The sequence below is a fragment of the Anomaloglossus baeobatrachus genome, chromosome 11 (assembly GCF_048569485.1).
Source record: "Anomaloglossus baeobatrachus isolate aAnoBae1 chromosome 11, aAnoBae1.hap1, whole genome shotgun sequence".
Taxonomy (NCBI): Eukaryota; Metazoa; Chordata; class Amphibia; order Anura; family Aromobatidae; genus Anomaloglossus; species Anomaloglossus baeobatrachus.
Window position 1 is genome coordinate 82273622 of NC_134363.1, and position 19799 is coordinate 82293420.

Consider the following 19799-nt stretch of genomic DNA (forward strand, 5'->3'; position numbering starts at 1 on the left):
GGAGAGAGAGGAGCATAATAGGAGGAGTAGTCCTCGGGGGAGAGAGAGAGGAGCATAATAGGAGGAGTAGTCCTGGGGGGAGAGAGAGAGGAGTATAATAGGAGGAGTAGTCCTGGGGGGAGAGAGAGAGGAGTATAATAGGAGGAGTAGTCCTGGGGGGAGAGAGAGAGGAGTATAATAGGAGGAGTAGTCCTGGGGGGAGAGAGAGAGGAGTATAATAGGAGGAGTAGTCCTGGGGGGAGAGAGAGAGGAGTATAATAGGAGGAGTAGTCCTGGGGGGAGAGAGAGAGGAGTATAATAGGAGGAGTAGTCCTGGGGGGAGAGAGAGAGGAGTATAATAGGAGGAGTAGTCCTGGGGGGAGAGAGAGAGGAGTATAATAGGAGGAGTAGTCCTGGGGGGAGAGAGAGAGGAGTATAATAGGAGGAGTAGTCCTGGGGGGAGAGAGAGAGGAGTATAATAGGAGGAGTAGTCCTGGGGGGAGAGAGAGAGGAGTATAATAGGAGGAGTAGTCCTGGGGGGAGAGAGAGAGGAGTATAATAGGAGGAGTAGTCCTGGGGGGAGAGAGAGGAGTATAATAGGAGGAGTAGTCCTGGGGGGAGAGAGAGAGGAGTATAATAGGAGGAGTAGTCCTGGGGGGAGAGAGAGAGGAGTATAATAGGAGGAGTAGTCCTGGGGGGAGAGAGAGAGGAGTATAATAGGAGGAGTAGTCCTGGGGGGAGAGAGAGAGGAGTATAATAGGAGGAGTAGTCCTGGGGGGAGAGAGAGAGGAGTATAATAGGAGGAGTAGTCCTGGGGGGAGAGAGAGAGGAGTATAATAGGAGGAGTAGTCCTGGGGGGAGAGAGAGAGGAGTATAATAGGAGGAGTAGTCCTGGGGGGAGAGAGAGAGGAGTATAATAGGAGGAGTAGTCCTGGGGGGAGAGAGAGAGGAGTATAATAGGAGGAGTAGTCCTGGGGGGAGAGAGAGAGGAGTATAATAGGAGGAGTAGTCCTGGGGGGAGAGAGAGAGGAGTATAATAGGAGGAGTAGTCCTGGGGGGAGAGAGAGAGGAGTATAATAGGAGGAGTAGTCCTGGGGGGAGAGAGAGAGGAGTATAATAGGAGGAGTAGTCCTGGGGGGAGAGAGAGAGGAGTATAATAGGAGGAGTAGTCCTGGGGGGAGAGAGAGAGGAGTATAATAGGAGGAGTAGTCCTGGGGGGAGAGAGAGAGGAGTATAATAGGAGGAGTAGTCCTGGGGGGAGAGAGAGAGGAGTATAATAGGAGGAGTAGTCCTGGGGGGAGAGAGAGAGGAGTATAATAGGAGGAGTAGTCCTGGGGGGAGAGAGAGAGGAGTATAATAGGAGGAGTAGTCCTGGGGGGAGAGAGAGAGGAGTATAATAGGAGGAGTAGTCCTGGGGGGAGAGAGAGAGGAGTATAATAGGAGGAGTAGTCCTGGGGGGAGAGAGAGAGGAGTATAATAGGAGGAGTAGTCCTGGGGGGAGAGAGAGAGGAGTATAATAGGAGGAGTAGTCCTGGGGGGAGAGAGAGAGGAGTATAATAGGAGGAGTAGTCCTGGGGGGAGAGAGAGAGGAGTATAATAGGAGGAGTAGTCCTGGGGGGAGAGAGAGAGGAGTATAATAGGAGGAGTAGTCCTGGGGGGAGAGAGAGAGGAGTATAATAGGAGGAGTAGTCCTGGGGGGAGAGAGAGAGGAGTATAATAGGAGGAGTAGTCCTGGGGGGAGAGAGAGAGGAGTATAATAGGAGGAGTAGTCCTGGGGGGAGAGAGAGAGGAGTATAATAGGAGGAGTAGTCCTGGGGGGAGAGAGAGAGGAGTATAATAGGAGGAGTAGTCCTGGGGGGAGAGAGAGAGGAGTATAATAGGAGGAGTAGTCCTGGGGGGAGAGAGAGAGGAGTATAATAGGAGGAGTAGTCCTGGGGGGAGAGAGAGAGGAGTATAATAGGAGGAGTAGTCCTGGGGGGAGAGAGAGAGGAGTATAATAGGAGGAGTAGTCCTGGGGGGAGAGAGAGAGGAGTATAATAGGAGGAGTAGTCCTGGGGGGAGAGAGAGAGGAGTATAATAGGAGGAGTAGTCCTGGGGGGAGAGAGAGAGGAGTATAATAGGAGGAGTAGTCCTGGGGGGAGAGAGAGAGGAGTATAATAGGAGGAGTAGTCCTGGGGGGAGAGAGAGAGGAGTATAATAGGAGGAGTAGTCCTGGGGGGAGAGAGAGAGGAGTATAATAGGAGGAGTAGTCCTGGGGGGAGAGAGAGAGGAGTATAATAGGAGGAGTAGTCCTGGGGGGAGAGAGAGAGGAGTATAATAGGAGGAGTAGTCCTGGGGGGAGAGAGAGAGGAGTATAATAGGAGGAGTAGTCCTGGGGGGAGAGAGAGAGGAGTATAATAGGAGGAGTAGTCCTGGGGGGAGAGAGAGAGGAGTATAATAGGAGGAGTAGTCCTGGGGGGAGAGAGAGAGGAGTATAATAGGAGGAGTAGTCCTGGGGGGAGAGAGAGAGGAGTATAATAGGAGGAGTAGTCCTGGGGGGAGAGAGAGAGGAGTATAATAGGAGGAGTAGTCCTGGGGGGAGAGAGAGAGGAGTATAATAGGAGGAGTAGTCCTGGGGGGAGAGAGAGAGGAGTATAATAGGAGGAGTAGTCCTGGGGGGAGAGAGAGAGGAGTATAATAGGAGGAGTAGTCCTGGGGGGAGAGAGAGAGGAGTATAATAGGAGGAGTAGTCCTGGGGGGAGAGAGAGAGGAGTATAATAGGAGGAGTAGTCCTGGGGGGAGAGAGAGAGGAGTATAATAGGAGGAGTAGTCCTGGGGGGAGAGAGAGAGGAGTATAATAGGAGGAGTAGTCCTGGGGGGAGAGAGAGAGGAGTATAATAGGAGGAGTAGTCCTGGGGGGAGAGAGAGAGGAGTATAATAGGAGGAGTAGTCCTGGGGGGAGAGAGAGAGGAGTATAATAGGAGGAGTAGTCCTGGGGGGAGAGAGAGGAGTATAATAGGAGGAGTAGTCCTGGGGGGAGGTTTATAGGTGCCCAATGTGTGCGGGGGGCGTGGCCGAGCGGGCAATGTGTGCAGGGGGCAGAATAAGGCAGATGCAGGCAATTATACAATTATATTGTCTAATTATAATTAGAATAAGGTAATTATAGATATATAATTTCATAGTGTATTGCGTATTTCAAATTTATTACAGTTTTTTGTATTCTAAAGTTGTATTCCGATAAATATATTTATCTTCTATCTAAATATCTTGATTATTGTAACATAAAAAGGATTAAATGTCTGATGTTCACATTGTACTAAAATATATTTTTCACTTAAATATAAGCAATATATGTGGGAGTTGGAGTCGTTGCAAGGGAAATTGAGGAGCCTGAGTCGCAGGTTTGGCTTACAGACTCTACAGCCCTGGTAATTATGAATTCATAATTATGAATTATGAATAACTAGGAGTGGAGGATCACAGAAATAAAAAAACAATAGCTGTCTTGCTATTCCCGCCCCTTACCACATGCAGCTCCACCCCCCGGCCATTACCACACGCGGCTCTGCCCCCCACATTACACACACAGCTCTGCTACATCCACACTGTAAATCCCTCCTGACACCACACAAACTTCACTTCATCCAGCACCATGACAACCAGCACAGCAAAGTCCTGCATACACTGAGGAGCTGATCATGTGACCCCCTGACTCTTCCCCTCCATGTGACAACATCACAGGTCCTGTAAGCACAAAGACAGATCCTGTTGTGTACATTGCACACTCTGAGGAGAACTGTATACCCTTGGGAGAGCTGTATACTAGGGAGGTGAGCTGTATACTCTTAGGGGGAAGAGAGCTGTATACCCTTGGGGGGAGGGGAGCTGTATAGCCTCAAAGGGAAAGCTGTATACCCTGTGGGGGGGGGGGGAGGACAGCTGGATATCTTTTGGGGGGAGCTATATACCAGGGAGGTGAGCTGTATACCCTTGGGGGGAGGCGAGTTGTATACCCTTGAGGACGAGAGCTGTATACCTTTTGGGGGAGCTATATACCAGGGAGGTGAGCTGTATAGGCTTTGGGGGGAGAGCTGTATACCCTTGGGGACAAGAACTGTATACCCTTGGGGGGAGGGGGAGTTGTATACCTTTTTGGGGGGACCTATAAACCAGGGAGGTGAGCTGTATACCCTTGGGGGAAGGAGAGCTGTATACCCTTGAGGATGCGTGCTGTATACCTTTTAGGGGAGCTGTATACCCTTGGGAAGAAGAGCTGTATACCCTTGAGGAGGAGTGCTGTATACCCTTAGGGGAGGGAACCTGTATACCCTTAAGGATGCGAGCTGTATACCTTCTGGGTGAGCTGTATACCCTTGGGGGGAGGCGAGTTGTATACCCTTGAGGACGAGAGCTGTATACCTTTTGGGGGAGCTATATACCAGGGAGGTGAGCTGTATAGGCTTTGGGGGGAGAGCTGTATACCCTTGGGGACAAGAACTGTATACCCTTGGGGGGAGGGGGAGTTGTATACCTTTTTGGGGGGACCTATAAACCAGGGAGGTGAGCTGTATACCCTTGGGGGAAGGAGAGCTGTATACCCTTGAGGATGCGTGCTGTATACCTTTTAGGGGAGCTGTATACCCTTGGGAAGAAGAGCTGTATACCCTTGAAGAGGAGTGCTGTATACCCTTAGGGGAGGGAACCTGTATACCCTTAAGGATGCGAGCTGTATACCTTCTGGGGGAGCTGTATACCCTTGGGGAGGAGAGCTGTATACCTTTGGGGAGGAGTGCTGTATACCCTTGGGGGAGGAAACCTGTATACCCTTGGGGGAGGAAACCTGTATACCCTGAGGGGAAGGACAGCTGTATACCCTTGAGGGGAGGGGAGTTGTATACCCTTGGGGGGAAGGAGAGCTGTATACCCTTTAGGGGGGAGGACAGCTGTATACCTTTGGGTGAGCTGTATACCCTTGAGCCGAGCGTTAGCTGGCTGAGAACAGCTAGTGATGTCATATGAAAATACGAAGAACAACTCTTACCCTATGAAGGAACACACATTCCATTAAGTAAGATATAAATTAAAGAGGAAAGTGTTTAGTCATAAATCCCATATAACTAGGGGTAGAGGATCAAAGAAATGAAAATAGCTGTCCAATATACTGATGGATAACTAGTTATGATGTCATATGAAAATACGCAAAATGACTCTTACCCTATTATGGGAATAGTTTGGGTGAAAGTTCACATGGAGCCACCGTTAAGCAGATTATTGGACAGCAATGGCAAAAATTGCTCTATGGAGGATTGAAGACATATCTCACGAACTGCAAAATAAACTATTGTGGCATGCTATAAAAAAGTATAATTAAGTTTTAAGCTTACCAATAGCTGTTTAAACACAATTTATGCGGAATCCACTGCTATTAGATGTAAATGTAAGTGTAGGTGCCTGGCTCTGTACTGTATAAAAAGATAAAATAATGCATATTGACTATATATGAGACAGAGGACAAAAAGATTAAGGATACATGTTATACTTTTTTATAGCATGTATTCATTATATTATTGCAAATTTTGTATGCTTTCTGTCGAGGTTATATTGTGTGTTGGTGTTTACCTGTTCTCTGGTTGTACCAATTTGACCCTATTGCGTTATATATTTTTGGATAAATACCGCTTATTTTCACCTCACTCTTTTAGTTCAATAAAGAACAATCGTAAATGCACATTTGATCACTTTTATTTTTTTTCTATGCCCATCCTTTCTAAAGTTATGCCATTGGTAATAATGATACACATGTTCCCTTCATCCAGTTGAGTGTATGCCACATAATTTCTGTACCAGTTCAAATACAAAAAAATCCAGTTGAGATGTACAGTCATGGCCAAAAGTTTTGAGAATGACACCAAAATTATATTTTCACATGATTTGTTGCCCTCTGATTTTTAATTGTGTTTCTCTGATGTTTACATCACATACAGAAATATAATTGCAATCATATTATGAGTACCAAAAGGTTATATTGACAGAATGAGTTAATGCAGCAAGTCAATATTTGCCGTGTTGACCCTTCTTCTTTAGGACCTCTGCAATTCTCCCTGGCATGCTCTCAATCAACTTCTGGATCAAATCCTGACTGATAGCTGTCCATTCTTGCATTTTGTTTGTCCACCCGTCTCTTGATGATTGTCCACAAGTTCTCAATGGGATTAAGATCTGGGGAGTTTCCAGGCCATGGACCCAAAATCTCTATGTTTTGTTCCATGAACCATTTAGTGATCACCTTTGCTTTATGGCAAGGTGCTCCATCATGCTGGAAAAGGCATTGTTGGGTGCCAAACTTCTCTTGGACAGTGGGGAGAAGTTGCTCTTGGAGGACATTCTGGTACCATTCTTTATTCATGGCGGTGTTTTTAGGCCAGACTGTGAGTGGTGCGATTTCCCTTGGCTGAGAAGCAACCCCACACATAAATCGTTTCAGGATGCTTAACAGTTGGCATGAGACAAGACTGGTGGTAGCGCTCACCTCTTCTTCTCCTCATAAGCTGTTTTCCAGATGTTCCAAACAATCGAAAAGGGGATTCATCTGAGAAAATGACTTTACCCCAGTCCTCAGCAGTCCACTCCCTATACCTTTTGCAGACTATCAGTCGGTCCCTGATGTTTTTTCTGGAGAGAAGTGGCTTCTTTGCTGCCCTCCTTGAAACCAGGCCTTGCTCAACAGTCTCCGCCTCACAGTGCGTGCAGAAGCACTCACACCAGCCTACTGCCATTGCTGAGCTAGCTCGGCAATGCTGGTAGTCCGATCCCGCAGCTGAAACAGTTTTAAGATACGGTCCTGGCGTTTGCTGGTCCTTCTTGGGCGCCCTGGAGCCTTTTTGGCAACAATGGAAGCTCTCTCCTTGAAGTTCTTGATGATGCGATAGATTGTTGACTGAGGTGCAATCTTTGTAGCTGCGATACTCTTCCCTGTTAGGCCATTTTTGTGCAGAGCAATGATGGCTGCACGTGTTTCTTTAGAGATAACCATGGTTAACTGAAGAGAAACAATGATACCAAGCACCAGCCTTCCTTTTAAAGTGTCCAGTGGTGTCATTCTTACTTAATCATGACTGATCGCCAGCCCTGTCCTCATCAACACCCACACCTGTGTTAATGGAACAATCACTAAAACAATGTTAGCTACTCCTTTTAAGGCAGGAATGCAATGATGTTAAAATGTGTTTTGGGGGTTAAAATTCATTTTCTTAGCCAATATTGACTTTGCAAGTAATTGCTGTTAAGCTGATCACTCTTTATGACATTCTGGAGTATATGCAAATTGCCATTAGAAAAACTTAAGCAGTAGACTTTGTAAAAATTAATATTTGTAGCATTCTCAAAACTTTTGGCCATGACTGTATAGCTAACTTACAGGACAGAGACAATACTGCCTCCATTACGTAGCAGTGTGGATTCCCCAGTGGGAAGGATGGGGAACAAAAGGTACTGGAAGTAAAGGTGGGTGGTCTACCGGTAAAAGAGTAACAGCATTCTCCTATGTAGCAGGCTTCTCTGATAGGCTGTAGTTGTCGAATCAAGAGGATCACAAGAATGGTGTAAAGTCAGACCTACTATATTAGGGTACGCTCACACAAGCGTGAAAATCGGACGAGTGCAATGCGAGAAATTCTCGCATTGCACTCTGACCAATGTTAGGTAATGAGGTTGAGCTGTTGGTCAGCTTTTCTCGCATCCAGATTCTGGATGCGAGAAAAGCGGCAGCATGCTGCGTTTTGCTGCTACCGCCGTATCTCTCGCACCCATTCAAGTGAATGGATGCGAGAGATACATCGAACTGCACTTGGATGTTGTCCCAGTGCAGTGCGATATACACACAGGCTGACAGTGGAGGAGATGGGAGGATTAACCCCTCCCTCTCCTCCGCAGCGCCCGTACTCAGCTTCACAGCTGTGACCCGATCGCAAGATCGGGTTACAGTCGCATGACACTCGGCTCATGCTCGCAGCATAGCCTGAGCCAGGGGACATTAGCATATTGCATCCGATGCTCTCGCATCGGATGCCATACGCTCGTGTGAGTTCAGCCTTAGGCTATGTGCGCACACTGCGTTTTTTTTGACGCTGCGTTTTTGTGCGTTTTTGGCCGCTAAAAACGCACAAACGCACCTGCGTCGAAAAAACGCGGCAAAAAACGCACGCATTTTGCCGCGAGTTGGTGCGTTTTTTTGCTGCGTTTTTGCTCACTGCGTCCTTATGCGTTTTTTATCAGTGAACAAAAAAAAAAAGGTCTGATGTCATTTCCTTCTTCAATGTGTTCTTCATTCTCCACTAGTGTATGCAGAAGAGCAGACAGCTGCAGAACTACAAGGCTCAGCATACTCCATCCAATAGTGTATGCAGGAGAGCAGACAGCAGCTGCAGAACTACAAGGCTCAGCATTGTCCATCCAATAGTGTATGCAGGAGAGCAGACAGCAGCTGTCGAACTACAAGGCTCAGCATCCTCCTTCCAGGACTGTATGCAGGATTTCTTTGCCCCCCCAAACAAAAAAAATGACGTGGGCTTTGCCATATTTTTGTATGCTAGCCGGGTACAGCAGGCAGGTACGGGCTGCCCCCAACCCCCAGCTGCCTATTTGTACCCGGCTGGGAACCAAAAATATAGGGAAGCCCTTTTTTTTTAAATTATTTCATGAATTTCATGAAATAATTTAAAAAAAAAAATGACGTGAGCTTCGCCCAATTTTTGAGTCCAGCCGGGTACAACTAGGCAGCTGGGGTTTGGAATCCACAGTGCAGGGTGCCCATGCTTTCTGGGCACCCCCGCTGTGAATTGCAGTCCCGCAGCCACCCCAGAAAATGGCGCTTTCACAGAAGCGCCATCTTCTGGCGCTGTATCCAACTCTTCCAGCTGCCCTGATGCCGGGTGGCTCGCCGTGTAATAATGGGGTTAGGGCTAGCTGTATAGCTGGCCCTAAGCCCGAAATTCATGGTGTCATGCCAATATTAGACATGGCCACCATGAATTTCTAGTAAAGATAAAAAAAAAAAAACACAACACACAGAAAAATATTTTTATTAGAAATAAAAAACACAATTAGTGACTCCATCTTTATTGAAATAAAGAACCCCCCCTCCGCAGTAATCCTGGGTCAAGGGTCCCGCGCCGTCCAATCCGGATCCAATATCATCTGATCGGTTTGCTGGAAGGCAAAGCGATCAGATTATGTGTCAGGATCAAGTGCCTGAATCCCATCACACATCAGCTGATTGTATAAAAGCCGATTATACAATCAGCTGATGCATCGGTGCAAAAAAAAATAAAAAAAATAATACTCACTTATGTGCTGATTACCGGCAGCTCCTGCAGCGATGGGGCGGGAGTCTGATCCCGTCCGATCGCTGATAGGTGAAGCCGGCCGGCCGCTGGCGTCACCGCGATACTTACGATCACCTGATGCGTCAGGTGACTGCATCAGGTGATCCATCGCCAGGTCCTGCATCCATCGGAGGTTTCCCGGCCATCTGCACACAGCCGGAGCGGGGGGTGGCGATACCATGAGAGGAGATGGGAGCGGGCATGGCACCGGGACCCTGCAGACAGGTGAGTATAACTTTTTTTTTTTTTTTTTTTTTTCTACTGTTAACTTTTGTTTTCGCAGCCGCTTCCACCTCCTGCCTGTACATGGCGCCGCACGGCAGCATACATGCACAGGACGGGAGGTGGAAACGACGGTGACGGTACCGAGAGGATTCACGCTTCTGTATTTACTGACAGAAGGAATCCTCTTCCTGTACACGTCACTTTACTACCCACCTCCTGCGTTTATAGCTGCGTTTTTGGTCTTAGAAACGCACCAAAACGCAGCTATTTGCGTTTCTCATTGCGTCTTTCAACATCCCATTGCACTCAATGGATGAAAAGCGCAGTGAAAAACACGGGAATAATTGACATGCTGCGTTTTTGTGGCACCACAAAAACGCAGCTGAAAAAAAACAGATGTGTGCGGACAGCAAAAATGAAAACTCATAGACTTTGCTGGGGAAGCAAAGTCCTGCAGTTTTGAGGCCAAAAACGCGCGCAAAAACGCCGCGAAAAACGCACTGTGCGCACATAGCCTTAACATGATGCTCTTTGTCGCTGGTAAAAGCTTTCCTTTATATACCAATGCAAGTATAGTTTTCAAACTCTTGTTTTTTAAGCTAATTCCTTTTATAAGCTTAGATTTTGTTGCACTGAGTAGTTCTAGTGATTGAAAAGATTGTCCACTACTTTTGTGTTGATAAACTCCCCTATGGATATATCATCAATATAAGAAAAAGAGGGTATAAGATTTGTTGCTGCCAATGATAGGTTGGTATTACCTGCGGCCACAGCAAAGTGACAACTATAGTAACAAACTGCTCAGTAATCGCAGCTGGGTACTGCATCACTCCATAGGATCTGGTCTGGAGTAGCCACAAAGCAGTGTAAAAAGCTGGGGGATCCTCTACATTGGTTACATGAGGTCATCATTATGGGTGGTAGCAGATTACGGTATATGTGTATGTGCCACATGCAGGGGCGGACTGGCCCACCAGGAGGTCGGGAGAATCCCCGGTGGGTCCCTGCTATTGGTGGCCACGCCCCCTAGGCCCCGCCCCTCTACCCCCCCTGGGCCCCTATGGATATGTGTGAGAGCCCCCCCCCCCCCGGTCGGTAATTTCACTAATCATATCAGCACATTGCCGATATGATTAGTGACAATCCCATTCCCTCTGCAGCGGCAAGCAGGGAGAGGGATCTCCCTGCTCTGCCTGCTGTCACTGTCGGTGCCGCGCGGCTCTGACTCATCTGCGTGCAGCGACCCCAGGGGGGGGGTGCGGGGGCGTGTGTTCGGGGCCCGGGGGGGGGGGGTGCGGGGGCCCAGGGGAGCGAGCAGGGGCCCCGGGGGTATGTGCGGGGGGGGTGTCTTCTTACCAGTCACCTGCCTGTATCTGCAGCCACCGGCGCGTTCCTCATCAGTGTGTGCATGCCGGGCACACTAGCAGGAGCAGGAGGCAGCGCGCTGTGCTGTTCCGGCCCTGCTGTGTGTCCGACATGCACACAGTGCAGAGGAGCGCGCCGGTGCCGGTGACCGCAGCTTCTTCCTATTCAAATGTATTTGCGTCTTTCAGACGTAAATACATTTGAACAGCGCGCCGGGACTAGGCCCCGCCCCCGACGTGCAACAACGTGATGAGATCAGCACATTGCTGACGTCATCACAGTGCTGCGGGCGCCACACTGGATTCATCTGGCAGCGGTAAGCGCTCCATGGAGGAGCCGAAGAGACAGGTGTAATTAATGGAGATGTGTGGGGAGGGGCTGAGGACACATAACGAGGAACATTTGTGAAGGAGACACAGCTTTGTAACAGGCAGAGGGGGAGTGCTGTATTCCGAGGGAAGGGGGGGGAGGCAGGAGTGTGTAGTGATGGGGTAGTGTAATTTGTGTCTGCAGGGGGTGATGTGGAGTGCAATGTATTATGTCTGGGGAGGGGGTAATGGAGGGTGCATTGTATTGTATGTGGGGGAGGGGTAATGGAGGGTGCACTGTATTGTGTGTGTGTGGGGAGTGATGGGGGGTGCATTGTGTGTGTAGGGGGTGATGGGGGGGCTGCATTGTGTGTGTAGGGGGTGATGGGGGTACATTGTATTTGTGTGTGTGTGTGTGTGTGTAGTGGGGGATGTATTGTATTTTGTGTGTGTGGGGAGTGATGGGGGGTGCATTGTGTGTGTAGGGGGTGATGGGGGGGGGGTGCATTGTATTGTGTGTGTGTGTGTGTGTGTGTGTGTGTTTGGAGGGGGTGATGGGGGGGTGCATTGTATTGTGTGCATGGGGAGATGGTAATGAGGGTGTGCATGGTATATTTTTGTGTGTGTGTGTCTGTGTGTGTGTAGTGGGTGATGGGGGGATGTATTTGTGTGTGTGTGTGTGTGTGTGTGTGTGGAGAGGGGTGCGGAGTCATTAATCGAGCTATAATTACATTTAATTCTCAAAATTTTCGTTTCATTCACCTTTTCCGTTCTAATATTTTACAACGTGAACGACCATGGCTTGCCCCTACCTAGTTTTGATCCTGGGTACGCCCGCCCATGCACAGGCCTGAGTGGGCCCCGGCACCCAGCCTTTCAATCGTAAACTTCAGTGATCGTACAAGTTCTGTACGATCACTGAAGTGTTCGCAGTTGCAGGACCTTTAGTGACATCACATGTGCCGTGACTCACCAAAGGTCCTAGCGGTGCACTGTGGGAGTCCCCAGGCCTGCACCGACCGCGCCGGTATTCAGATGTATGCGCGTCTTTCAGGTGCGTAATACATTTGTACAGTGCGGCCGATGACAGGAGGGAGAGCAGCTCTGCTCAGCCCCGCAACGTACCATCATCGCCAGGGCTGCAGAGGAGCGCGCCTCAGTCCTGCACCGACATCATCATCACCGGGGCCGCAGCTGCAGGAATGAAGAGGAGAACGCGCAGGCACAGGTAAGCGCTCCAGAATAGCCGAAGATGTACTTTTATATGAGGGGCTGCGGGTGGGGGAGGAGCAGTGTTATTTTACAAGTGGCATTAAGAAGCGGCGGGGGACTTTATGGAGCATATTATGGGTCAGTGGGGGGCATAATAGGGCAGTGGGGGGCATAATAGGGCAGTGGGGGGCATAATAGGGCAGTGGGGGGCATAATAAGGCAGTGGGGGGCATAATAGGGCAGTGGGGGGCATAATAGGGCAGTGGGGGGCATAATAGGGCAGTGGGGGGCATAATAGGGCAGTGGGGGGCATAATAGGGCAGTGGGGGGCATAATAGGGCAGTGGGGGGCATAATAGGGCAGTGGGGGGCATAATAGGGCAGTGGGGGGCATAATAGGGCAGTGGGGGGCACAATAGGGCAGTGGGGGGCATAATAGGGCAGTGGGGGGCACAATAGGGCAGTGGGGGGCACAATAGGGCAGTGGGGGGCACAATAGGGCAGTGGGGGGCACAATAGGGCAGTGGGGGGCACAATAGGGCAGTGGGGGGCACAATAGGGCAGTGGGGGGCACAATAGGGCAGTGGGGGGCACAATAGGGCAGTGGGGGGCACAATAGGGCAGTGGGGGGCACAATAGGGCAGTGGGGGGCACAATAGGGCAGTGGGGGGCACAATAGGGCAGTGGGGGGCATAATAGGGCAGTGGGGGGCATAATAGGGCAGTGGGGGGCATAATAGGGCAGTGGGGGGCATTATAGGGCAGTGGGGGCCATTATGAAGCAAATTGGGGCATTATAGGTCTGTGGGGGACGTTATGAAAGAAATTGGAACATTATAGGGCAATGGGGGACATTATGAGGCATCAAAGATTTTGGAAGGCAGCATAGTATGAGGGGGAGATTTATACAGGGATGTAGTTGGGGGAGATATTATTGAAAGGGCAATTTTTGGGGGGACATTTTGGAAAGGGGCACTTTGTGGGGCTATTTTGGAGAGCAGGATTGTGGGGTGATATTTTGTGCAGGAAGGAATTAACAACCCCTTCTCATTCCACTTGTTTCCCCAGACATTATTAAATAAAAGGGGCCAGGATGAGGGACATACCGTAATTACTATATGGGGCCAGAATGAGGGACATACATGATTGGTTTATGGTGGCACGTGGGACATAATTACTGTAGGGGCAAATTAGGGGACATTATTACTGATGAAATCTAAGTTAATTTTGAGGATACTGTCTCCAATGGGGGAACAAGAGTCTGACGTGGTGTAGAAATTGGGGAAATAGTGAGGAATGTGCTCCGGGAGTGATCGGCTATAGGTGACTGTTATTTTCTGCAGAGTTGCGTCATGGCAGAAAGAAGTGATGACGGTCAGCGCCGGATGAAGAGAAAAAACGAAGATGAATAAAGTCAGCTAGAGACATCACTGGTAAGTCAGTCACGGTATTTCTCCCTTGTATGTGGTTGTATTCGGTCACTATGTGGTCTGATTATGGTGTGGCGGTATTACTTTCTTGTATGTAGTTCTAGTCGGTCATTATGTGGTGTGGTTATAGTGTTGCGGTATTTCTCCCTTGTATGTGGTAATATTCGGTTACTGTGTGGTCTAATTATGATGTGGTGGTATTACTCTCTGGTATGTGGTTGCTTTTGATCACTATGTGTTGGTAGTATGTTATCTGGTCATAGTGTCACGGTATTTCTCCCTTGTATGTGGTATTATTCGGTCACTTTGTGGTCTGGTCACGGTGTGGTGGTATTTTTCCCTTGTATGTGGCTGTATTTGTTCACTGTTTGGTGGTAATATGTGGTCTGGTCACGGTGTGGTGGTATTTCTCCCTTGTATGTGGCTGTATTTGGTCACTGTTTGGTGGTAATATGTTGTCTGATCACTGTGTGGCAGTATTTATCCCTTGTATGTGGTTGTATTTGGTCACTATGTGGTGGTAATATGTTGTCTGGTCGCGGTGTGGCGGTATTTCACCCTTATATATGGTATTATTGGTTTTGGTATAGTGGATTGTGTTGTGTATGGAGGTCACTTTTTCTCTCTATAAGGGGGAGATTATTTCCAGTAGAAATTAAATACTTAAACATTTAACCCCTCCCCTCCCTGTCCTGCCCTGTACTGTGGCATATATACTGCAGTAAATATGCACTTACAGAGATTCTCCAGTGAAAACAAGTAATCACCTTTACTAAGGCCACGTGCACACACTGAGTATTCAGTAAGTTTTTTTTACCTCAGTATTTGAAGCCAAAACCAGGAACAGTAAAATCAGAGAAAAAGTGTGTGAACGTGGCCTAAAGATAAGTGATAACTTATTCATCTGTGTGGACCGATTGCTGGGACCTGCACCGATCGTGCAACTTTTATCCCCCATTACACTGGAGCTCGTGTCCGACTCGACCCCTGATCCTTTCATTCCCTCAGTGGCTGCGAGCGCTGCGCTTGTTATTATCTGGCTGCTCCACAGAGGATGAATGGAGCTGCTGTTACACACCCCACCCCACAGAGGATGAATGGAACTGTGGTCACACATCCCACCCCACAGAGGATGAATGGAGCTGCGGTCACACACCCCACCTGCTGCAAAAAGTTCCCCAATCTTCCGATCGCTGCGGTTTCCACTGGTCTGGTTCCACCGATCAATAAGTTATCAGCAACCTACCCTGTGGATCGGTGATGACTTGTTTTCACCATAGACCCCATTACTGCAAACGACTATAATTGTACATCCCAGATATGGTGCACAATATAGATGTGCAGGAGCCGCCTGTGTATACAGTCAAAGCAACACAATAATGGGGATAACGCTAATGGGTGTTTATATTTAGCTGTAGGGTGGGCCCCTGGAGTCAATTCTCCTGGTGGGCCCCAGACAGCCCAGTCCGCCTCTGGCCACATGTAGGACCCCCAACTATCTGATATTGAGCAACAGTTCCAAGATAGATATTAAACATAAAGTAGTGACCTCTTAATAGTGTCGCCTCTTCTCATGTGTCTATTTTATTAAATAACATGACTATACAAGTGTCAGTGTTCTCTGTTATTCCCCCTAAAAAGCTATCAATAAATTCACAAGTGCGTGTCGCTGGCTGGGTGTGTCACACTATTCTCTCTGTAGTTGTAGTGTTTGGAATGGAATGGAAATGGTAACATCCAGATTCCAATTTTATTCTTAATGAGGCATAACAGGAATCGCATAATACAAAGCCATAAGTGAAGCTTTGTCCATCAGGGAAAAACTGATTCACAAATTCAGGTATGTCAGGGAAGGTAACAGGACCTCTAAACAATATATAACTTTGGTGTAGAAAGGCCCACTATTATATATAGCGCTACCAAATGTATGGCATTCTATCTAGTACAATATATTCATTTAAAAACCGTCTATTTCCATGTTTTCTGTGTATTTATTATTCCTTGTATGCAAAAAAAATCCCAACTGAGTGACCATCACCTGAATATAGGTGAAATGCTGACTAAAATACATGTAAAACATATGCAATTCATATAAGGCCAAAGACACATACAAAACATTGATTGCACGTGCAAAATTTTAACAAAATAAATCTATATTCTAAAACAAATGCAGAAACCTAGACAAGACAAATGAAAACATTATGTAGGCCAATATCTGCTACTGGGATATGACCCATACCACATGATGGGCATATTGGTTATCTATATTTAATTGATGTAAGAGCTAGGTATGAGTTGAAATTACCCCTAAAGTGATGTCAAATGTTATCTAATGATGAAGAGAGGTGCAGTACACATGTACAGAAAATGATTAATGCAGTATAATTATTTTATCATTATTATAGCAACATTTATTCCATGGCACTTTACCTGTGAAATGGGGCATACATAATAAAAACACAATACTCACGAACATTACAGGGCACAAACTGGAACGGGAGTTGAGAGGAACCTGCCCGCGACGCCTCAGTCTACAGTATCACAAAAATATACAACAGGTAAGTAATGACAATATGCAATAAAGTGCCATGTGCATGGTCACCCAGGTAAAACATCATCTGGGAATGCCGATACCCTCCAGGTGTACCTGAAGAAGCCACCTCCTGTGGAAATACGCATGGGTTCCTCGTTCTCATATGATTTTTTTCCTTTCAGCCAATTAACTTGGGTATATATGCACATGGCACTTTATTGCAGTATTACTACATACCTCATTTATATTCTTTTGATACTGCATTATTCATGTATTATATGTACATGTGCACTGCACTTCTCTATGTTAACCCAGGCCATTTTTCACTTTTTCCTCCTCTTCTTCTTTCTCGAGCCATAAATTTTTAATGTATATGATGGCTTGTTTTTTGTGGGACGAAGTGTGCTTTTGAATGGCACCATTTATTCTACCATATAGTGTACTGGAAATGAGAAAAATTGCAAGTGCAGTAGAATTGCAAAAAGCGTGAAATTTCACCCTTTTTTTTTTATTTACCTTGTTCACTATAAGCTAAAACTGACCTAGCAATATAATTCTCCAGGTCATGACGATGCACATACGATGGTGTCACATGTCATGGTATGCACATATCAAATATGTTTTTAATTTATTTTTTTTAAGAAAATTGCTTTTTTTGCCATTTTCCGAGACCCATAAAGAAGAATCCAAATACCAAGCATGGAGGTTATCAGAAAACCCCCAGCTGTCATAACAACTCATCGGTGTTTGGTGATCATGTCACACGCATGCTGATGGACAGGAGGAATGATGTGTTCCCCCGCTGGCACGTGTTATATGTCACTGTCAAAGACTGGCACCAGCATTTAACAGTTTAAGAGCCACGGTTGGCATGCTGCTCCACCTGCGGCTGTTAGAGGCACATGATGGCTGATTAAATAAGCCATCACGTGCGGGTAAAGATGTTGGCTCGACGTCTAAGCCTGCATCAAAATATGTGAGCCGTCACATGACCTTCATCACATATCGGTAAGGGATTAATGAATACTACTTACCATCACTTTAAAGGTAATGTATATGCCTAGCTCATATATTGATTACAATTACAAGGCTTTGCTCGTTATATTAAATGTCATATGTGCTTTATTCCAGTGTCAGATTTAGGAAACAGGTTCTCTAGAAATTCTGAATTTTTAAATGTGTTTATTTGCCGTCTCTAGAATTTTGCGCTTGCTATATAATAAAGAGATATATTATGAAAATCTATTAGGCACTTTTCTTTTTTGGAATGGTATATTATCATTTTTGGATTTAAATATGTTGCTTCATAGTTTCCTGTTTGCCCTAATACCTTTTTTATTTTTCTTCTTCTTAGTGGCCTGGAAACAGGGTCAGGGTTCCCAAAATGTGCTAATTGTTTGTTTGTTATCTACTGCTTGATACACTTTAGCAAATAAATACCGTACTGACAAACTAGGTATGGGTGAAAGTTTTTTTAAATGTGCAAGATAAAGATTTTGCTTACTAATATTTTCTTTTTCTGTAGGTTTCCTATAATCTGTAATCTGATTTTACAATACTGAATGGATCCGGAGGTTTGGAAATGGCAGAAAAAAGGTTTCAAAATAATTAATAATCAAAAAGGTATATTTGTTTCAAAAATGCTTCAAGAAAACCATAGCAAACATATACCTACAGAAAGACTTCTTAAGAATCCGAGCAATATTTTTTTACGTGAAGAATCTGTTAAAGAAGAAGATGCTATTATAAATGTCAATGAAATAGCAAACTGTTATTTCAAATCCCCTGAACAAGGTGAAATGGTAAAATCTTGTGTCCGGCAAAGAAAAACAAGCATCTTTAAGTCCTCAGACCAATTCGCTGACATCATGCCCAATTCCAAGGGCTATAGGAAACATGTAGCACTTCTAACTTCTGGTACAGAGTCTCAGAGGGTAACAAAGTTGCCTTCTGAGGTAGAAAATAAAAGACTGCCTATTTTGGTTGATGATGTTGGCCATACGTTTATTTCACAAAGGCAAGAAAGAAGCTCAATGCTTTATAGACAAGATGGCATGCTTAATGACAATGAAGTAAGAAATCTAGTTTCAAATCATTGCAGCAATACTAAATGTGTAAGGCCAAAAAAAGAAGCTTTTTTCCAAGGTAGAGAAGATATTTGCTCTCAGGATACTCATGTTCATCATGGATTTTCATTTAATAACTCCACAAAGCGGGCTATATTACACAATAACGTTCAACATCATAGTGATACAGTGGACAAATGTAAAAGGATAAACATTAGTGATGATAGATCCTCAGTGCACAAAGTATGCCAGAAAATGTTCAATCATCATCACCAAGTACCACGAAGGCAAATTTCCCCTGAAAGTGGTGAACTAACTTACAGTGATTTTACCAGTTCTGTAACATGTAAGACTACAAAAAATAGCATGCAGAAAAATAGATGTAGACATTCATCAACTGATGAAATGAAAGAAGGCCTAGCAAATTTCAAAGAAAAAAACACAAGTGAAGAAAGCTCTACACGGAGATTTTTGCTTATTGACAGTAGAGGGCTGCCATACACTGTGGTTGTAGAGGAACCTAGGTCTATAAGCTTGCGTAATTCAACAGGTGAGAGTCCACTCACTGGGGTCTCAAAGTCGTCAGCCCCAAGAAAAGTATATAAATGTCCAGTGTGTTTTAGAATATTTGAGTATCTTTCCTACCTTCAGAGGCACAGCATTGCTCATTCCCAACAAAAGCCTCATGTCTGCAAGGTCTGTGGTAAAGCCTTTAAAAGAACATCCCATCTCACACGTCATAAATACACTCACTTTGGTGGAAAACCTTGTCAATGTCAAATTTGTGAACGCAGATTTCGAGATATTGGTGAGCTTACACGTCATCAGCAAAGCCATACTGGAGAGAAAAGAAACTAACATGAAGTCTGTAATACGTTTTACGGAACTAAACGCTATTTAGTACAACATGTTTATTTTATTTTTTTTCAAGCAGACCAATGGGTCATGAAAAAACAGACATTGATGTGTGTGACAAAATTGTGATGCAACACACGACAAAGAGAAAGCATAGTAATAGAAAAAGATGACTGAATCTTTACAAAGCACCAAAGTGTGATCGCTATTGTTCATAGATCGTTTTACCTTTCTGGAGGAGTCGCGCCATGTCAAGACTCGACTCACTGAGGACTAATCTTCATTATTTATGTCTTAGAGTCTCTTCCTCGATCTGTAGTTTATCATGTCTTTATGCTGTATTTGAGACCTAGGCGATAATCCCACAAATGTAATTTAGGTTTGTCATTTCAGTATATGACTTGTAGTGGCATCAGCTCCCATTTAGAAGAAAGTGGTAAAATTAAAATACAAAGTTACCTTT

At 46.0% G+C, this 19799-nt stretch overlaps 1 protein-coding gene across 2 annotated transcripts in view; it reads left to right on the forward strand.

Annotated features, from left to right (window-relative positions):
- Positions 1-19799, forward strand: part of LOC142256720 (uncharacterized) — a 32518-nt gene that overhangs the window by 11060 nt on the left and 1659 nt on the right. For both annotated transcript variants that reach the window (XM_075328575.1, XM_075328574.1), the window contains exon 2: positions 17941-19799. This exon is cut by the window's right edge and continues 1659 nt beyond it. In XM_075328575.1, coding sequence (XP_075184690.1) covers positions 17978-19339 — 1362 coding nt within the window. In that variant the 5' untranslated portion in view covers positions 17941-17977 and the 3' untranslated portion in view covers positions 19340-19799. The remainder of the gene's footprint in view (positions 1-17940) is intronic.